Genomic DNA, 21630 nt, shown 5'->3' with positions numbered 1-21630 from the left:
CGTCACGCTGAGACGGAGAGTTGCCGGATGCATATGTTGCCGGGCGTCTGTTGTTTGGAGGCTCGCGCTCGCTGGAATCGCTCTATTGTTTCGCAGTGTCATCCTTCCGAGGCGCGTCGGTTGGTGCAATGCAAGGGCCCAAGGGTTGGGGAACTCCCTCCATCCCCCTTCGTCGGTGGTTTACCTGCTGTTTAGTCTTTGGATTAGGGCATGCTTCTGGTGGATGGCCGATGATGACGAAACAGCTGGGTTGGGCGGAAACAGCGGGCCACAGCATCCGGGGCGCTAGCCGAATCGGTTGTAATTTTGACCGGCACCTGTGGGCAGCTGGTGGCCAGTCTGGAAGCGGGGCTGGTTGTAGGCGGCGTTAAACTGCGCCGAAACTGGCTGCGTTTGGGCGATAAGGGCGAGCGACTTCTGGATTGCCTCCGGGATTGGTGGCGGCGTCGGCAGGTGAGCTCCTTCGGCACGGAACCCTGCGGAAGGTAGAAAAGGGGCTCGAATGTGAGTCGGGTGGGCCGTCTCATGATGGCTGCCATTGGCTTACCGTTCTCATCCGCTATGTAGGTCACCGTGATGAGCTGTCCTTCGGGCGAGGTGTAAGAGTAGGAACCCTGCACCGATTGGGCCTCGAGGTCCTTGAGGCCAGCGTTTTTCAGGTACCCTTGGGCCTGCTGCTGTTGGCCGTCGCCCGTCGTGTACGCATAAGAGTACGATCCGTCGTACGACACGTCGTTGCTGTAGGACGTGATGGGCACGAACGGTCGGATCGGGTTCGCGAAGGGTTGCTGCGGAAAAATATGGGTTAACCCGAATGGTAAAAGAAATTAACGAATCTCCACAAGTCCGTTACGGATTCGGAGGATCGGAGTGAGCTGTTCCACAGTTGGGTTGCTTCCAATTTCGGTCATAAATCAATTTACACTATCTTCTAACCCGTACCTGGAGCCTTTGGCTAAACTGGTTGGGATTGGGCGGCGGCAGAAGGGGCGCTCGAAGGGCTTGCGCCTGGCGTTGGAAATGCTGCTGAGACTGGTGCTGCTGTTGCTGCTGCTGCTGCTGGTTCGCCAGTCGTTGTCCGGCTGCAGCGTTTCGGTTAAAGTTGGCCGCATTTCGATTGTAGTTGTTCGACGAATATTGGTTCTGGGACTGCGCTGAGACACAGGCGAGCACCGCGAGTATCAGCGAAACCTAGCGGGACGCAAAAATAGTAGTACACGGAGCGCAATGTCAGCAAGTAGAATATCCAACGAGGATCGTCCCAAGAGAACTGCTCAACACTTTTTACCGTGATTGTGAATGATGCCATTTTCGCTGCGCTCTACAGGATGTGTCAACAAGAAGCTACACCTAACGCGTTTCTAATCAACAAATTAACAAAACTACACTCCGAATGGGTTGTGCCGAATGTTTGCTGTTGCTTGAAACCGATCACCAAGCACCACCTGTCATCGTTCGTTTTGATATTTCGGAGGCAGATGGATCGATAATCTTCACTACTCGAACGCCGCTGGCGAACTATCGCCGGTGCTGCCTTCGGCTATTTTATTTATACGAATTATGCTCCATCCTCCACAGCCTGGCGACGCGTGTGCCGTGTGCTGGGACACTCACAAAAAAAGCGCGACAAACAAACAAGAGATGGGAAAAGAAACATTACACGAAAATGCGGTTCACTAATCACAATGGAGGCCCGCGTGAAGCCGCACGAGTAGACGGCGAGTAGAACCACCGGTTGGGGTTGAGGCAGAGGGACAGAGGCGGGTGGAGTATGTGAGAACAATCAGAATGGTTCGAGCGGGGGGTCGAAAGATGGTGGCCTAGGCCCAACCGAGAGGGAGAGCGAAATGGTAGATTACCAAAATCGTCCAACGGCAGCATAGAACTGGGTGGTGGGGCGCATCGTTATGTCGTACGTATGAACGTCATTAGGAGATGGTTCGAAGCCACGGGGGTTTCTTCTGAAGATGAGATTAATAAATTTGCACCTTGTTTGGTGCGAACAGTGCCGTGCAAAATACATTCATCTTTGTTTTCTAAGCTGACACTTCCCATGTTTTAATAGTATATCTTTTCGGTCATTTAAATTGATTGTTACTCTACTCGAACCAATTCGTCCTTTTCACCTAAAATGGTCTACCTCTTTTGCGGCGCCTCTGTCGTGATTAGAGATTGTTCTTCTTATCCGGCAATTAGAACCACCGATCGGTCTTGGCCTACAACAGAAAGACAATGTACATCTCTGTTGCTTGCTGTAATGTTGTGTTTTTTGGACAATCTTTCTTGATGCTTGATGCTTCACTGCCCCGCGGAACTTTTATTTGAAACGCACTGTCCAGAGCCGCATGGCATGGCTTGGTAGGGATTCGAAAAAAGTGCCTAAAACCGTTTACGAAAAACAGCCGTTCCCCGCCCGACAACACACGCAATTCTTGAGGTCCAAACCGAACGCACCTACACCACCACCGCAACATAACACCCTCCCAGACACCATCTCAGTCGCGCGCTTCATGAGTTTCGATCGAGCGTAAGGTGTCCGCCAGGAATCCCTTCCCCACCGCTGGCCGGCTGGCCGATGAAGAAAGGCTGGGGCACAAAAAAGGGAGAAGCGGCCCATCCACCCATCCACGGCAACAAAGCCGTTCGTCTTCACCGGTTCATTGCGTTTGCATTGAGCGCACCGCGCCACAGCTCCGGCGCCGATTGCTGAATCAGCTGGTCCAAGGTTTTGCGGTCTCGGTCCCCGGGGCAGAAGTCCCCGGGACAGAAGCCACCGGGCCGCCGGGTAAGCATCCGTCAGCAAAAACCGACTTCCATCACTCATCATCTCTTGGGGCGACTCAAGAATACCCTGCCCGTCTCCAAATGTGTCTCCGGTGGACGGTTGCGTGATTGCGAAGAACAACCGCGCGCGAACCGAACCTCGGCATTGTTTCTGGCGCGGCCCAAGGGATGCAGATCTTCGGTGGTGGTGTCGTAGATAAATGTGGGTTACTGTGACGCCACGCCTGCGAACAGTATCGATTTCAGGAGGTCCGAAAGGCCACCCCGCCGTGGATCGTGGCGGTTCATACTGGCACCTACGCGGGATTGACTTTACTTTGTAGCCTTCAATTTGAACGAGGAGTACTGCCGGGTGGCACGGGTAAGGTGGAGAAGATATGCTCAGATTTGGCCGGAGAAGCAAAAATATGTACCCATCATAAAAGGTTCGTGCATCGGAAAGGGTACGGTGTGTAGGGAAATCGCTGTAGGGTCGGATCGTAGATTTCGACCCCGAAACTGACAGCGTGACGATCAAGGATGGATCTGGGTTTTCTAGATCGGCTGTACCAGATATGGTTTTATACAGCGCGCCCGAAACTGACAATGTTGCCAGAAAGACCTTAAGTTTCCGTACGTTCAAAGCCCATTCTAGACATTCTGATTCACTCAAATATCACAGGACGAGTGATTAAATATTTATGTAAATCATTTATTCAGAATAATTTATTCAGACCAAATTTGTGGAGAGACAATGCTTCATCACACCGCATTACATTTTCGTGATCATTTTGACACAATTTCCATGGGACTTCTGGCTATTCGCTATATCAGATAGGGGTCGAAACCAAGAATGTGTTGAAGGCTATTCCTAGAGGGAACTTTTCGGACCGTTTCAAAAATGGGAACAAACGAAGACATAGATTACTGCATAGAGTAGGGATTATTTTAAAGGTAACGACTCTGTAAATGAAAGCAAAAGCAATTGATAATGCAAGACAAACGACAGAAGCTACAAGTAGATACAGTATCGCGTTTCACGACTGCTTCGCCCTAACATTGTAGTGGCTTGCTTCAATGCTTGGCCATTTGTCAGTACGGAATTAGCAAAGTATCGCTTAAACAAACAATCAAAAACGTAGCTTCTGGAAAGGAAAAATACCGTAATAGCTATCAATTACTCGTTCTGCGCGGTAATCATCACTCCGGCCCGAGTGCTGAGTTATTGCTACCCCGGTACCGACGTAATTTAGTGAACACGAATCGCCCACGGGGCGCCATTCTATCACCGTGTCCCACCGTGCATAGATCAATGTCGAAAGGGTGCCGAAGTCTTTGTTTTGCATGGCATAAATGTGATCGCGGCGATATTTCTGTTGGATCGGATCCCAACCCTCCCAGCGTGAACGATGGCCGGTGTTTCTGGGTTCAATGTCAACCAACCGACCGGCCCGTTGTAGTTGTTACAAAATTTTGGCATATAAAACATGCCAGGAAAAGGTCATCAGCCCCCGGGCACCGTCTGCCGTCTGAAGATTCTTTCAATTACGTTCGGTGGAGTCTTCTTCGAGGTTCAGCGTGCACCAACCCGAAGACCCTTGGCCGCTTGGTCGAGGAACATAAGGTGAAGCAAAGTGGAATACCGGCTGCATAAATCAAAATCCGTATCTGGCGGGCCACTATGCTGCGGGAACATCATAATCAACTGGTTCCATTGTGCGCGTGGCGTTTACAGTGAATGTAAAGTTCACCGAACGAAAGGTGTTAGAAAGGTGCGTAACAATGAAGGTCAAGTGCATAGAAAAAGTCATCTCCTGCAACAGTTTGGGGATGCTGAGTGCTGGGATTCATCTTGATTGGGAAGATTATTTGGTTATGTGCTCCGATGTCATCATCGTCTCCAAAACGGTTGGAAATGTCACATATTAATTTGATTGGGGATTCGACTACCTTATCGAAGTATTTTCTGTCGAAAAGGCAGGCTGTATTCGTTCATCTTAGTCTAACTAATACAAGTGCCGGAAGGCTCAATAATTATTCGCCGTAGGTGCGATTCTCGGTACGCCCAAACATCACGGCGCAATCGCAAAGCTTGATGACATTTGATCGATAAGGTGCGAAAATTAATTTGTCATCGGCAGTACTTGAACTAGCGGGACGGGAGGTCGAATTCCGTACACTCCCTGTTCGTCTTCCGTACATGGGCAACATACTCAGCGTTGCGCCATTAGCCGAGCGGCACCCGCTCACCTCGTGAGCACTTTAATAAAATCGATCGTGCCTTAATACATCATCATTGCCACTCAGTGCGCTCTCCCTATCATCATCGTCATCACCATGCTCGTGTCACGGTGTTGCCGAACGTCCCGTCCCCGTTTATCTTCCAAATTAAATGACAAATTGTAGCTCGGCAAGCTTCGGCGCGCAATCACTGAGCTGAGCCAGCAAACCAGCCCCCAATCCAAACAGCCATCCATAGGTCATTCTTAGGGCTACATTCTTGGGTACTTTCATGCCGGGATGGTTCAAAAATATCATTCTCAAATATCATACCTGGAGGATGTAAGATGGCAAAGATAATGCACAACATAAATTTGCAGGACCTGCAATGGCTGCAATGGGTGAGCACTCGGCGCTTGGGAGATGAGTTATGGTTACAACGAAACCAAAAGTAATCGCATTCTGAGCCCGTTCGGTGGGCTACGAGAATGCAGGGTTTACCAAACAGGAAAAAGGAGGAATCGTTTCTCACGCTTCGTTGGTTGAATGGCGCTTCTTTTGAACAAGGGAACATCCCAGACAAGTCGCCGAAATGCGGTGCGAATGAATAGAGTTTCTGGTGTAAGGATGGGTGTAGTATTCGTATCGTGTTTCGTGGGGGCTGCTGCTACCAAATTAGACGCAGATCGAACGGGCACGATAGTAACTAATTTATTATAGGTCATTTGTGAAACAAAATGAGCCATACGGGATGCTCTCTTCAATATTGCCAAATGTGCGATCACCATCAACAGATTTGCAGGTACTTGAAAGGGTTCACCGTTAATTGTAGACTGAATGTGTTCTTTCTGGATGCTGAATGCAATCCGCAACACCCTCCGTTGTTTAGTACTTCAGCAAAATAACGAGATCAGTTATCATCAGCGGTGGCGTAATTTGGAATGATAATCAACTTACCTTTTAGGAAATAACATGCTGTTGTTGTACAGCTAAAACAGGTATTTGGGATAAATAGGCTAATCACATGCCATTGGGTGCATAAGTTCTTTTAATGCCCTAGGCATTTTATTGCGGATCAAACGACCTAAAGAAGGAAAAACATTGAGTTTAAACGTAATTTCAATTAAAGGCTTGCGGTAACTTACAATGAAAGATATGGTCTGAACTCAGTGTTGCCAGCGATCGGTAGCTGTGCACTATGCAACAAAGTTTTCCGCTGCAGTTTAATGTGTTGCCTCGTGATATTTCTGAAAGCTATATTTTCGACACCCGTGCCGCTGGCAAAAGGCTCGACGAAGGCTCTACTGCATCTGCCGAATGCCCTCACATAAAAGCTTTTGCCTTTCGAAGTCAGCGGGGTTAAGTGTTATGATCCAGTTGTTGAGCCGTTCGAGATGTTACGTAGAACATCAGACCTGGATAGTGTTTTGCGAACATCACGTTGTGGTTTATCGTGGCCCACCTTCTACTGGAAACGGCAGCGGTCAGACAGCATCGGAGCTTCGCAAAGTGTGAAACGACTTCTGGTATAATAAAATTACTCTATTCAGCAGCGAGGTGTAGGCGAACACAATCGCGATGGTAGAATAGTTGTTTGAAGATGTGGCAAACGTTTAAATCGATCGATCGATTGGTTTGTAGCTCGGTTTCTTACGGGTTGTCATCTTTATTGGAATATTTCTGAGGTTCCACAAAGATTTCATGAATCATCAATGTTCTTCATTTTTGCGAGAAATTCAAAACATTATTCAAGATGTTTCTCTTCCTCTTCTCTAGACCTTAATTTCTTATGACTTGTGAGAGAGTTTTGCAATGCAATGCCCTGAACACAACAGTTCTTATCCTGGCCAATTCTGGACAATTTCTGGCGATTCGCTAGCTTCAGTTCTATACAATAGAGATCTGAATATGGTGTTTGACCAAACGAAAGCAACTCATAATAAATGATAACTTTCAAGTTCTACCAATTACAGAATAGCACCTTCCTGGACATTAGTCTTTTTTTAAGTTATTAGTTGAAGCTGATTCACCACGTTTTGACCACGATCATTTTCGCACAATATTGTCGTATGTGAATGGGTCGAATTCATTATGTAAGGTTTCGCAGATGAAAATTCGATCCAGCATGTGTTGTAGTGTGACTCAAACATCAAGCATCTCTTTGAATCCAGCTTTGCACAAATGATTAAAAACTGTTTTATGGTCGATCTTTGACTCCTGGTCCATGCTACGACTAGTAATATGCCGATCAGCTTCGATTATTTCTGTGGTTTTATCAACATTTCCGACGAAGGACCTGCCTGTGCAAGGTACATTTTTAACATCAAAAATCCCTGAACGTAATAAGCTGTTAGAGTATCGGCACTGTAAAACACTATTAACAATTTCAACGGCCTGGCTTGCATTTTCACTTTCATCAAACAAAAACTAAAAAATGTACCGAATTAAAGTATATTTGTCCAAAATCTATGACATCGTTGGTACTTTAATATGAAAACTTTAACAATACGAAAGTACAAAAACGGTATAACTTTATTTGGCTTTTTTCTCCTGTGAGTTGTATTTTGGCATAATTTGGTTACGTTTCCCATGCTTCTCATTAGTTTGGCTATTTGTCTCTTTTGAACATGTCTACCGAATAGTCTTAGGATGTTCTAATGGTTTCTAGGCCTGGGTCACTAGGCTTTGTGATCTGTTAACTTAACACGAAAAAAAGAAATAAACAATTAATAAAATAAATATAAACTGTATACGTCCTTGCAGAAGGTTATCCTTGATATACACAACCATATTAACAACAAACCACCATCAACCACGTGAACTGCCATTCTAATTTCACCGTATCATCCGTTTCAATTGGGAACATTTGAACCCCGAGAAGCTCATAAGCATCAAATAAGAAACCTTGCTCACATGCTTCAACCCATGACTCTAGTCGGTCACACTCCGTTCAGTCGAAGAATCGCCAGAGGCGTGCGCGCGTCACACTTATGCAATTTTGCACCAGTTTTATTGCATGATTGCCAGCCGCCAGCGGTAATCCCAATCCTTCGGCCCCTGATTTATTGGATCGATGGAAAGTAAGAGCCGCGTGCTCTCGCCATCATACGCGCGCGCGGCAAAATTCTACGGCGGCCAGTACGATTTTTCATCCCCGGAACAATCCGAACCGTGGACGCGGAACGTATGCGCCGTGACCGAAGCGTTCCCAAACACCGCGGTAATATCGGTCATAAATCATGCGCATTGTACTGACGTTGCTGAACTTTCCGTGGCGTACCGGACGCTCTATTGCCCGAGGATCGAATTGAGTGACAGATGCGACTAGCTCGATTACAAACACCGGCTAATGATCGGGTTGTGATCCGGGCGTCTGTCGCTCGTCTAGTTTCCCTCGCTCGGCTTGAATTGGAATAAAATATTTACCAAAAAGAAACGGTAACCCTTCCCAAAGAAACCACAACCGATCGCGGGTTCTCGGGAGGAAAGAATTACCCAAAACCGTATTAAGAACCGCCCCCCGAAAGGGTACAGAACGAACAGGTAGGCAGAGAAGCTCCATTGCTGGCGGCCAACGTCAATCCGGAAAAGTTGCTTCACTTGACATTTCAATCGACAGGCCGAACGGACCTCTCAGAATGGACGAAGGAGCTGTTGCTGCCGTAGAACCTCTGCCTGGCAATTAGCTGGCGACATTTGGAATTTTTTTTTCTGCAGCCACAGCAGTTTACCGATGTTTATGGAAATTGTTGCAAATGGCGGAGTTCGTCTGATTGCGTGAAATTTTCGCACGCCTCTTCCGACAAGGTCACTCCGACAGCGGTGTGCGGACGATCGGGTGCGTAAATGGACCCAGTGGGCGACATTAAGCATCGGCCGCCTATCGGAGATCGCCGACCGGACGACCGAAGGTGGCCTATTGCGTTCTAATGTGTTTTTAATAGTGCTACGATTTTGATCATTTTGGGAAACCTTTACAGTTAAAACATAGAGCCAATTGTTGTCGACGATGACTTACGAGTCACCACAGGACAGGAAACTACATTCGGTGGACCTGGCCAACCAAGGCTTGGTAGCTTGTATGCTACCGTCACATGGCTGACTGCCATTTGACGTGCTCTCGTCTGTCTTTATCGTGCCCCGCGACATTTGGTCCCACGACGGCGCAGATCGCGAGATGCGTCCTACAAAACACGTTGCGCGCACATTAATTTTCCTTGCCTGACCGCTCACGCAGTGTGTCCCCTTCACATCCCGCGCAGCTAGTGCGCAGGGCTGCGGAAGGTGACGAGTAGTTGCTTTAATTAGTACACTTTTCAAGTGAATTTATTGTCCAGCGTTTGACTTTTATACGACACGCCACCGAACTTCGAACCAACCGGTTCGGGGTCGGGTCGGGTTACGAAAGCCACATGTTCACACGACCGTCATGATTGTTGGCAGCCCATAACACGCCATTTACAACGATGTGCAAGATAACCGTGCTCAAGATCAAGTTCGATCGTTGGCGCATCCGATTGATCGTTTGATTAGACGATCCTTCGATGGGTGGTAGTGGTCATCGGCTGATCATAATATTTCGCCCGAACCGGGGTGGAAAATCATCATTTCCCAACGGCTGGCTTGCAACAGACGCCAGGGTTGGAAGAAAATTACTCTATCGACCGACCGGGCGGCCAAGTGCAATCGCTGGTGAAGCCAATACCGGTCCCCGGGGTACCGGATGACGCAACGTTAAATATTTTGCATCGCGGCCGGATCCTCCCTCGGACAGCGTCAGTCGAGCGGCTGGTTGGCCGTGTGCGGTGTCCGTGCCCATCCCAGCAAAAGCGTGCCACATTCCGTGCCTTGGCGCACGGAGCGCGTAAAATTGACTGACATTTAACGGTTGCCGGTGGAATAATAAACCAATAATTTGTAATCTCGTAAACTGTGTGCGCCCGCCCCGACAATGTACCATTCATGAACGACGCTCTGAACGACATCATTAATAAGGCGGATCGTTATTCTAGCTTCTTTCCCGTTCGGTTCTTGCTGGGGCTCTTCAGCCCAGAGTGACGCATGGGACCTGTCGTTGGGCCGTTGTGTCAATCTTGGTGAAAAGAAGTATTTGAAATGTTTAATTTACTAGGTTGCTCATTAAATTCGGAGCCTCACTAACAGAGGGCGCTACTACGAGCTTAATTTTGTTTTGTTATGTTGGTGCACTCTTCATGTGAACGTAAGTGAAGTTTTATTTCAATCGGTCACTTAATTTTTTTACAAGCCATTTAGTATCGACATGTCATAGTATTTTCTGTACAATGGTAAAAATCAAGTATCGTGCAGTGATTTATTTTTTAGTTTTGAAAGGTTTAAAAGCAAAGGAAGATTCTGAACGAATGTTGAAAGTGTATAAGGACTCTTCACCTTTACTTAGGGGGTTAAATAGGGGGGTTTTGAGTTTAAACTTGGCCGTACTAGCCTTCAAGACGATCCATGTCAAAAACGTAAAAAAGCAGACACAACACCTGAAATCGTAAAAAATACTGCATATCGTATTGTAAAATCGTCGAATCACCGAAAGAGATTTAGTCTAAGGCCTAGCCATCTCATTGAGCAGTATAACAAATATTTTGACTGAAATATTGGGTTTCAGAAAGTTGTTTGCAAAATTGGTACTGCATTCGCTAAAAAGCCATTCGAATGCATCTTTCTTGACAACATTTAAAGCATTTTCGATAGGATAAAATGGATTTTGTACATTGAATTATCAGTAGGGATGAGACTTGAGCCTATCACCATGATCTTGAATCAAAACAAGATGCTGAGGAGTGGTGTGAATCTTTTTCTTCGGTTCCGAAACGAGTTCGTCCAGAAACTGCCTTAAAAGATGTTAGCATCAGTTTTGTGGGATGTGCATGGAATTTTGTTAGCGGATTACTTGCAAACTGATAAAACAATAAATTTATATTATTCTTGTAACATTTTAGAGCAACTGAAAGTGAAAATTTGTTGAAAAGACCCGGTTTGCAGAAGAAAAACATCGTCCTTTATCAGGGCAATGCACCGTGTCACAAGAGCATTTTGAAAATGGCAAAAATCCACGAATTAAAGTCCGCATTGTTAGAGTATCCACCCTATTCATCAGATTTGGCCCTAGTGACTTCCATTTGTTTTTAGACCCAAAAAAAATCATGCATGAAAAGCGTTTTCCCTCAAATAATGACGTCATAACAGCTGCGAAGGCGTATTTTGAAGCCCTTTCAGATTCTCACTTCAGGGATGGAAATTATCAATTGCGGTCTCCTTGGAACAAGTGTATTGATGCTCAGAGAGTCCATACTGAATAATAAAGTGTATTTCAAACCATAAAAATGGTGTTTTTCTTCTGGAGGCAACGAACTTATTGAACAACCTAGTACCATCATTTTATTTTTGTTTGCCTTACATAAAACGCTTTAACGCTGTTGGTGAGCGATGAAAGCCCACCCAGAACTCACTCAAACTTTGGCGATGGAATGAAAACCGCTAATTCGGCCTTTTGCATTAATCTAACGGGAACCGTCACCACCTCTCGGCGCGCCGGTGATGCATTAAATCCGAACCAAACTCGAATTCACACCTAGCCCGGAGTAAGCCGTACGACACGTTCCGTCCTTAGATGGAGTCGGTTCTCGGTTCGGTAGCGCAGGTGGCCTGCGTGGTGGCTTAAATCCTCCGCTGGATGATGGATGGCCAGTCGGCCTATTTAAAATCAACATTCCCCCATGCGAATTCCGCTCATTTGCCGACCGATTGACAAGTGGCTAGAATTATTATGTTCATTTACATGCAACGCGCTTTTGCCGGGCAATCTTCGAGTGTGAATTAGAAGAATCGCCGGGACTGGTCAGCTAACTGATGATTTTATGCTTGAACTCCACGCATCGGGCACCATGTGATCAAGATTTCAAGAATTAAATTGAATCAATCAAAAGAAGCATTTTATGCTGATCCGCACGATTTAGAGCGCGCGCTCAACGGCGCCCCTTTCAAATAGTAACCGTGAGCGGAGGTGACTGCGACTGGCGAGCTGTCCGATTGTGTCCATCTACGCGTTCACTGTGAAAAGAGGATTGCATTTCGAAGCATGTGGCCAGCGCTGGATGCACCGGTTGCGCACCTAATCTGTTGGCTGCGCACCCCCTTTAAGGAACGGGGGTCTTTCGGTTCGCTTGCTCAACTAACGTTCACGCCCCGAGCAACTTTTGTGCAACGTGTAGTGCCGCCCGCGAAGAAGGAGGAAGATTTGTGTGGCGTTCTGTGGAAGCGTATGAAAAAAATGGCGCCCTTGCCGATTGGCCGATCGAAGCGACTCGATCGGCAGATGATTAGCATACGACGGCAATCAATTACGCCGAAGCAAAATATGCTCTTTTTGCAATCAGAAAATAGGGTACGCAAGGGTGCGATGAGGTGAGTGCGCGAGAGGCGGAACTACACTCATCGTGGAGAGTCGTGTAAATAGCACCTACCCTAAGGGCACCGCAAACCGGGTCGTATTAGATTTCTTGTGCACCTCTCATCACGAAACTATCCGAACGCGTTGATGGGATGTTGGGTGGCGTCACATTAACACTGAGTGCGCTGAGTACAACCAAATAAGTAAGCCTTCGCTCGCCTTTAACCACTATCAGCCCAGTTTGATCCTGAATATTGTTTCAATTTTTGGACTGCGACCAGATATTGTGCGACAGCCCCGAAATGATGGATAGGTCATTAAAATGCACCCCCAGCTCATTTGTAACTGTCTCGCAACTCCTTCGACGTGCTAGAACACCCCGGGCGCCCCGTGGGCGAACGGGTTAGCGTGATGTGGTCGGCGTGCACCTTCGATTAATACCATTAAATTTCATTAGTCTGATATTAATTTTTACGAATGGCGATTTGTGTTTGGCGCTAGTCACGCAGATTACCACGAATTGTGTATGGTGGTGGAGTTCACGCGAAGATTCGTTTAACGCCCCCCCCCCTGGGAACCTGATAAACTTCAATTACAACCTTTTCTCCCAAACGAAGCTGCTGGGCAGATTTGGCTATTAATTTAAATTACGATAGCTTCACCAGCTAGACCGGCCTGTACCGGCGATGCTGCTCGACGCTCCGCCACGAATCGATTGACCTCTCGGGCTCTCGATGGGCACGCTTCACGCGAATGCACTTTCCAGCGGAAAACGACTCGGCTCCGTTCAGCGATGACTTAAATGTCGAAAACAGAAGGATGAGTTACTACTTTGTAGCACACAAACTGGGTGCCATCTCGGTTGTGCGTGGGAAACGCTATCTGATCTGGGAGGGTTCTTTTAATGCAGTAGTAACCTCCCGAGCGGCGGATGACGTGGTTCGATTCGCGCCGCAGGCTCAGAAAAGAATGCAGACGCTCGTAAACATCCGGTTTAATCGGGGTTAGGTCTGCTCAGCTTAAGCGGTGCAACCGTTTGACGCGATACTCAAGGAGAACAACGAGCGGTGCTGTAATTGAATCGCTGATTAATTGAACTGGGAAGTTGTAGTGCAAACCACGCCAACGTAAAAATACAACGTTACAGAAAACAACAGAGAATTACACTTTGTATCTGGTGCAGGCCGATACTGCTCATCGGTTGGTTGCTAGAGTGCTGTAGGGCCAAACTCTTTGTCCGAATGGGATGTAATGACAGATGATAGATGTTAAGCCCGGTCCACACGCTACGATATATCGCTACGATTTATCACACCGATTTATCGTAGCGATTTGTCGTTGCGATCTGTGGAGCGTCCACTCGCTACGGTTTCATGACTATTTAACATCGATTTCATAACATCAACACACGCACACATGTCTGCTGTCTATCCACCATCAGCACACGCACAGATGTATGGAAATTGGATAGAGATATTCATGCTCTTTTGCTCAAATTTTCTAGATCTGCGTCGATGGTCGAAAACCACCAAAATCGTTGCAATTTCGCTGTCCACACGCTACGAAATATCGCTAAGATGTGTCTGGGCAGATAAATCGTAGCGATATGTCGTAACTTGTGGACCGGGCTTTAAGCCTTCATTTTGGGAGCATCGCGGTCAGCCGAATACCCGAAAAAAAACAAACCATTCCTGACCTTGGCCCATGTAATGGCCTTTTTGCGTGTATGACTGGAACTTGTTGAAACCAGATCGCTTAACAGAGATTCGAGTGAGAAGAACGGACTGTCAGAATCAGGCTGCCAAATGGATGGATGATTAATGACAGAACTCCAAACACTTCCGCTGTTCGCTACTCGCTACTCTATCATCTGCGGTAATTAGAACGACATTTGCGGAGGGTCCCAAAAATTTCGACCCACCCAAACGGTGGTGTGGTGATCGCCCCGCAATTTCCCAGGCCTGTCTGGCGAACGTAGCTTTTCGATCTAATCGGCCGGCCATGTGCGAAATGGTGGTGACTGCCCGATGATGACTCTACCAAGAAAACGTCACACAAACCTTGAAAAGTGCCTCCGGCGCCTCCATTCAAATGATGATCTTGCTCGGCACCGACCGACGCACCACACCGTCCACCGTTGACCTTTGGAAAATGCCCCCTCTCTCTCTCACTCTCTCGTGCGCTCACTCTTTAGTCCACCCCTTCCGGGTGTGCCTCACTGTGCAAATAAAAACCGTCTTGGGAATCGGGGGAATCGCCGCCGTTCCGGGCGAGAAAATCCGAAAATGTCTCGGATGATGGAACTGACCGACCACCGTGCGACATTAACACCACGTTGCGTGTGACTTCTCAGGCCACACCACCTAGAGTCTTATGTAAGAGCCGGGGGGGCCAAAACGGCCACTGGGCGCCCAGGTTGGGCGCATCAGCTAATTAAAGAGTTCTCGCGCACATCTCGCCCCATCGCGGTTTCGGACAGTTTTGTGGATGGCCCCAAGATGGCGATAATGCGCTCCCCCCGAGAGTGGCGCAGTGTGCAGTAGTGCACCACAAAGCTCGGGTCGGCTCCGGGGGGACCTTTTTGCATCCCTTCCTAAGCGCGCGGCCCCTTGGCGGGATTACCGACGGCGGCGGTGGCGACGCTGTCGAGAGTGGGAAAAAATATGATCCCGTCGCGGCCTTTGATACCCGCCAAGGCGCCCGCCGAGGTGCACGTGCCGCTGTGTTGGTGTGGGTGGCCGGGCCGGGTGATCGGCAGGCACTTGCTTGGGGTCCAAAGCCCTCCACTGCGACGGCGAGAGTCATCTCTTCCTCCGCGTAGTACCTGCCTTGCGTTAGTATTGAGCGGAGCGGACGCATCCCGCGCTGCGCTGGTATGGGTTGGCGCAGAACCGATCCTACACACTGTAGAGCGACGCGGACGCGCCCGAAAGAACGTGTATTAGATCCAGCTCGACTCGAACACGGGGGCCGCCTAAGCCGCCCAGTGGCTGACGCATTTAATAATAATCATATTTCTATCTTCAGCGCTCCTTCTCGGAGGGAGTTGGAAATTGAAGAGTTGTTGAAGAGTATAAATTCACCACGCTCGGTCCACTGCCGGTATCAGACCCGAGCCGAGCTTCCAGTGCACAACATCGCGAACCTCGCCGCGAAACTCGCTACTCATCGGCAGCCGTACTCAAGTCAGCTGTAGGAAGGATACTCGTTCGGGCCACAGCTTTTGTGAAGTCATAGTTCAAAAATGATGAAATTCGTAAGTGTCCGGTGCAGTTTCAGTGTCCTGGTCGTTTGGAGTCTATTGTTTGTGCTGTGTAGTGCATGCGGTTACCGCCGAAGGACTATCTAATGGCATAGTTCGAGAGCTAGTTGGGCTAAACAAATAGAAGATTTAAGGATAACTTTTAAGACACGTTATGCTTGTGTGGTTTTAAAATATGCCGATGCTCTTAGAATTGTAACCTGAGCGTATTAAAAGGGACAGTATATTGTAGTCATATGTCCCAGTATGGTATTAATACTGTACCATTACGCCATTTTTTCGTACTATTAACATAATTATTTAAATAACATACATATTTTGCCTAGTATCTCAATAAATTTATTGGGACTTTGAGTAAAACACAATACATGTGTGGCAGTCTTCGATGTTCGAGCAAACTAATTGTGCCCAGACAGTAGCTCTGACAGTGTCCTTAGAACACCCCGATCGGACCCGATCGGTTGCAATTGCAAATGAGCGCCATAAGCGGAGCCGTTCCGCGATCATTTATCAACCGGCGAGCCTGCTTCATATCACCTGTTTAGTAGCGTATCGCTCGTAACAGTGTAATCCATCTTTGCGTGGCACTAAGCATCAGCTAATCGTTCAATTACCGTCAGGAGGCTCCCCATCATCGGTCCAATTCATGGTGCTCTGGTGCACCACCGTATCGATTGCAGCGGGAAGATCCTGCTTGAGAGCGGCCCGGACCGAAGAGAGTACAAATTAAGGCCAGCAGCTTGGCGGCTTGAACAATCTCACATCTTGTTACGCCGACGATTGACATTCGAGATCCCGGCCCCGGGTCGGATCGCGGATGTGGTAACGCGCGATACCTAACTTAGCGTCCAGTATCTGACACATAAAATCTGCCAATTTATTGTGTATGGAAATTGCGCAAAATCGCCGCGGCGTGTGTGGGAACGTCATGAGTGATGAGCACTCCCTATGCGGGTGGGATGGGGGTCATCGTAAAGCTTAATGTCCATCAGCGCAGGGGCTCCCTAATCAGCGGGTGTGCATCGTCCCGTTTCTTACCCCCGGTTACCCCGGTTCGCTTCTCTCGTTCGCAGATCGCAGTGTTCGCCGCGCTGATCGTCGTCACCTCGGCCCAGATCCGCCCGCTCCCCCTTCCGCTGCGGAACCCGGGAGTCTACGGTGGTGGTGGTCCCGAGGCTAGCGCCGTCATACTGAACCAGGTGTACGAACCGAACCCGGACGGGTCGTACATCTACAGCTACGAGACGAGCAACGGGATCCGGGCCGAGCAGCGCGGGTTCCTCAAGAATCCCGGAACTCCTGGCGAGGCGCAGGTCATGCAGGGATCCTACTCCTACACCGGCCCGGACGGGGTCGTCTACACGATTAGCTACATTGCCGACGAAAACGGATACCGTGCCGAGGGTGCGCACATCCCTTCGGCCCCGCGGTACAACCCTCGCTATCCGGGGCAGTTCCAGTAAGGTGAAGGCCCCCCTAGGTTAAGGCGACCCAGCGTGTCCATCGCGGTTCGGTAGCGAAGTTTGATATTTATTGGCTAAAAGAGCGCATGGCAAAAGATCATCGCGAACGCGGGTCCCGGGTCGCTGCGTCCGCGCCACCGGTATGATGCTTCCAAATCCATTATCCCCATTACCGGTGGCCAGCCCTCACCTCACTGCAATTGCATTCCATCGACTCATCGGTCAAGCGGGGCGGTGCGTTAGACCAGACCGACTGGGGACCTAACGGCCGCCCGCCCCGGGGCCACGATGGGCGGTGATTTGTTTGAATATTTTTCCCCGTCCTTAGACGCTCTCTGACTCGCGCTCCGGCGCGGAATATTCGCACATCCCATTACGCCAGCCCATGACACTTCGGCTGATCAGCGTCACATCGAAGACATTTGATTGCGAGCAGAAAAGTAGCCAGCGGCCGTCCCAGCAGTCGCTTTTGTACAGAAAACTTTATCACCCGTCCTTCGGGCGAAGTGCGTCGTTCGCTCTTTCTCGTTCATGCATCATTCGCCCTAGCTCATGTATTTGTATATTTTTTCTTTTTCTATATTTTGTATTGAAATTCAAATAAACCAGCAAAAGCCTTCACAAAGTAGGCCACACGGAAAACTGATTAAACAATTATTTAATGGAAACCCGTCTTCAAATGTGCGTGTGGTCGGTTTTGTCTGACATTTATTTTAACTTTACCTTTATCGATGCCGTCATGACCTAGTAGTTGGAAGCGCCTGGCAGCCTGCAACTGTCAGCAAGAATATGACAAGGGTTCGGGTAATTTGACCCCCCCTTTTTTGGGTAGTGAGAATTCGACGTTACCGCTTCGAGCCGGTTGCATCATCTGGCCTGGGGTATTTGGAGAGTAATTTTACGCTGCTAACTTTTGCCTGGTAGGGTCCAAATTCCTTACGTGCAATACGGTGTGCTTTTGACGCGTCGGTCGAGCGACTCGGTTAAACCTTTTTAGTATACGCGCGTGGCCACCAAAAAGTAACGATGAATGAGGATGCTAAACCAGGATGTTAAAATTCAGCGACGCGACGGCCATGGCGACGCTAAATAAATTTTCTCCAAACTTGTGCGCCTGTAAATTTTGAACTGTCAACCGTTGGGTTCGTTTCTCAGAAACTAACCTTGCGTCGAACTAGTTTCATATGAAAACGTTCCATGGCGAAAATGGCGTCTCGGTTATACTCACCGACTCCTAATTGAGTTGATAAATAAATCATTAACGAACGAATGTAAACCAGCCCGATGGAACCAGGTGGTGATGGTACTAACCAGCAAACATGTTTATCGTTCGTTTAAGCAGACGATGTGAGAAATTTTATTTTAAAATTATTCATACCCTCCGATAGGGTATGACCAAATTTTCCTGCCAGTTCCTGCCAATGCCAAAGTTCAATGTTTATTTGTCTAGCGCAAAAAAAAGTTGCGATCGACGCAAATACGCCGCAGCCCAAATAAAACGGAAGTGTAGTGTTCGTATTGGCACGTTTTCGAACTCTCGTGTTTTCGCGGCGCTGTTTCCGCTTTTCGGAAGTACCCAGCGAATTGGTTCGGTTAATAAATAAATGGTATGCTAATCAGTTTTGCGTGTGTGCCTTAGCCATGTCGGTGAACGGTAGTGAAAATACGCTGCAATTCCGGAAGAATGTTACAAAATAAGGCACGCTGAAGGCCTCCTACACGAAAACACTGTTATTTGTACAGACCAAACATGGTGGGCATGAGTGGGCAACACATCGCTTACGCTTACGCACAGATCGCTTACATGCCCTCTTCGGTCAAATAGCATAACAGTGGGAAGTGTTAACTAGAACATAGTTTTTAATTTGCACTATGTACCCGGATGGTCAAGAGTTAGTGCGTCGGACAGTAAACAACACATTGCTCTATTTAAGTGCTCATCGAATGCATCCGACAGCACATATGCTATTCGCAAGCACGGTCGTGCGGATATAAGCTAGTTAGTGTTAAACAGTGAGTTTAAGGAACAATGAACATTTTGCTCAAAGTAGTTAGTGTGACTTTACTTGTGCTGTTGGTAGGATTTTTAATGCCTGCCACAGTAAAAACTGCACCGATGCCTCAGAGTGAAATAAGAACAATCGACGCGTTGGACTACGGAAGGCAGCGAATTCCTAGTGCTGTCAGACGTCGGGGCCATCGCAAAAAGTTCTTTCCTGCACCACCGGCCATTACGGGATAACAGTTTGCGGTTCCTCCTACCAGAACTAACGTCGCATCGTATCGAACTGCAGGCGAAATACCCTACCACCTTTTTATCTTGTTTCGATTATGCTGATAAAGACCACGGACGGAGACCTGATATTCTGTAAATTTGATTAGCACATTCCAAACCGTTCGCCAAACCAATAATGGGGGTATATAAAGTGCGTTGAGACATCAGTGTTGAACATTAACATTCGAACGTCTACCATTCAGTCGACTGGTCTGAATCGACCGTGTGTAACAAACAGTCCCAGAATGAAACCACGGAATATTGTCATCGCGCTCGTGCTGTGGTGCTCCATTTTTGCGGCGATCAGTGCTCAGCGCTCCAACGGATTTCCAGTATACGACGATTTTCAGGCACCGTTTCGGTTCATTCGTCCGATCGTTCCGCGGAAACCGAAACGAAAATTTTTCCCAGCCCCACCAGCAATCACCGGATGAGTGACACCGGAAGGACAAATGGTTGTGCACAAAACGGAAATCCCGGGGTGAATTCAGTACCGTTGAGTGAAACAGACTTTGCCATGCACGGACCATGATATTGGGCTTGGCTTGGTGCGCTATGCTTGAATACTGCCTGAATGGCATGAAGAAACTTCTTAGAGAAAGTGCTATGCTGTGCCTTTGTTGTGCATCCGTATGAAGTGATAGGGTTTATGTTGTACAAAATTTAGTTAAGTATAAGTTTCGTTTAGCATAATAAAAAATTTATAATATGGTTTTGTAGCTTGAGTGTGTTTCTGTTTCATTCTGTTCGTAAGCCAAGAAAACACGAGGTGGTAGAAAGTGTTCCATTGGAAGTTAGAAAGCGGTTGAAGTTTAAAAATAAATGCGCATTACAATGTTTTCATAATTGCATACATTTAGGCGCAACTGTTGGATGCGTGTTGCATGAATTTAAAAATCCGCGTTTAGGGCGCGATTAAATCACTACAAACTTTCATTAGTTTGCGAGCTATTTGGTAGTAGAAGAATATTCTTGTTTTTCGATAACCTGTGATCGATGGCCATCCCGTATTTTCATTATTTTGGCGGATATCGAACTTGTTTTTGCTTTCTGCAAACCCAAGATTAAAAATCAAAATATGGTAACTAGACTCTCTACATCTTTGTATAAATAAAACAAGGAAAATAAACAACAAAAATATCTCTTTTTTATTTTACATTCTTACACCCTAACGCAGTATATTGCACATAAGCAGTTGCAGTGTTTTTTTTATATTCACACAACTAAATGTATAATTCTATCCAACTAGGATGGCAGGGGGTGCGAAGAAAGGCCTTCTGCGTCGGTAATATCGAGCTCCATATCCGTATCCTCCAAAATATCCTCCATATCCGCGATATGGTCCGTAAAGTGCGTATGGGCTTACTACACCAACACCATACCCGAAAAAAGGTGCAGGAGAAGAATAAATTTCAACCGCAGCTATTCCGACAAGCACTACGAAGATTGCAGCAATACATGAGTTCTTCATGTCGATTCAATTTATCACTTCAAATTTCACTGCAAGGTAGCTCTTCAAACTCGTTGAAACTAACCGGAAGCTGCAGAGGATATGAACCAACGTTGACCAGCAGCAGAGAGTTTAAATAGAAAACACGCATGCTGTATATCACCGCGAACCTGCGTCTCGGCAGTATCAGACAGCACAACGGTTCTGCCAGAACGGGGATTTTTCGATTTGCGCAGCTCGCAATATCTTGCTGGTGCTAATTCTGTTGATGTCAATCACATCTTCTTGCCTACTAACTTGCAACGCTACGGGATAACAGACCAGGCGTCGAAGCTGTGTTTGTAGTTTCTACCGTTATTGTTGATCAGTAAACTTAGCATACTCATCAGGTCTGCGGCCACTGTAGGGTCCAAGATATTTTTGAAAAGAAAACCCTGCGTATAAAACTTGCTATCAATAGGTGAACGGATGGGAAGTAGGAACCTGGTTTACCTGGTATAGAACCGTAGGCCCACGGATGGTAGTTTACACCAACTCCAAACCCACCACCGGGAAAGGAGAGAAATGCGTGACGGCGCAATCTTGAAACTAGATTGTTGCTTACAAAACCGCTACTCGAAAGCAGGAGCAGAAAAAGAAACAAATAACACATCCTTAAGGCCGCGGAAGCCACACTTCCTGCTGCAGTCAACTTAGAACTGAACTCGGCAGTAAACGGCACTTTATGGTAAACCTCCAAGCCAAGCCTGTGTCGGCTTGAGAACGACTGGACCG

General features: G+C 47.5%; 2 protein-coding genes across 2 annotated transcripts; one reads left to right on the top strand and one right to left on the bottom strand.

The window, feature by feature from the left end:
• Positions 1 to 285: 285 nt before the first annotated feature.
• Positions 286 to 1421, bottom strand: LOC128271496 (endocuticle structural glycoprotein SgAbd-2-like). Its single transcript, XM_053009058.1, has 4 exons — positions 1289 to 1421; positions 937 to 1191; positions 548 to 788; positions 286 to 476 (listed from the first exon to the last, which is right to left on the bottom strand). Exons 1-4 carry the CDS (start codon positions 1307 to 1309, stop codon positions 286 to 288), a joined length of 708 nt encoding a protein of 235 aa, XP_052865018.1. The 5' UTR covers positions 1310 to 1421.
• A 14097-nt stretch (positions 1422 to 15518) lies between these two features.
• On the top strand, positions 15519 to 17767 carry LOC128275603 (endocuticle structural glycoprotein SgAbd-2-like). Its single transcript, XM_053014163.1, has 2 exons — positions 15519 to 15662; positions 16742 to 17767. The coding sequence occupies exons 1-2, from the start codon at positions 15651 to 15653 to the stop codon at positions 17129 to 17131; spliced, it is 402 nt and encodes a 133-aa protein (XP_052870123.1). The 5' UTR covers positions 15519 to 15650; the 3' UTR covers positions 17132 to 17767.
• Positions 17768 to 21630: the final 3863 nt, after the last annotated feature.

This window comes from Anopheles cruzii, chromosome 3, assembly GCF_943734635.1.
Source record: "Anopheles cruzii chromosome 3, idAnoCruzAS_RS32_06, whole genome shotgun sequence".
Lineage (NCBI taxonomy): Eukaryota > Metazoa > Arthropoda > Insecta > Diptera > Culicidae > Anopheles > Anopheles cruzii.
Note: the sequence above shows the minus strand (reverse complement) of the source record. Positions and strands in the feature narration are given on the sequence as shown.

Bases quoted from the DNA above. Each gene is read 5' to 3' on its own strand.
- LOC128271496 (XM_053009058.1), bottom strand. From the start codon at position 1,309: ATGGCATCATTCACAATCACG. The intron at 1,192-1,288 runs GTAAAAAGTGTT...GCGTCCCGCTAG, and splicing joins TGGCATCATTCACAATCACG to GTTTCGCTGATACTCGCGGT. The intron at 477-547 runs GTAAGCCAATGG...TACCTTCCGCAG, and splicing joins CTACATAGCGGATGAGAACG to GGTTCCGTGCCGAAGGAGCT.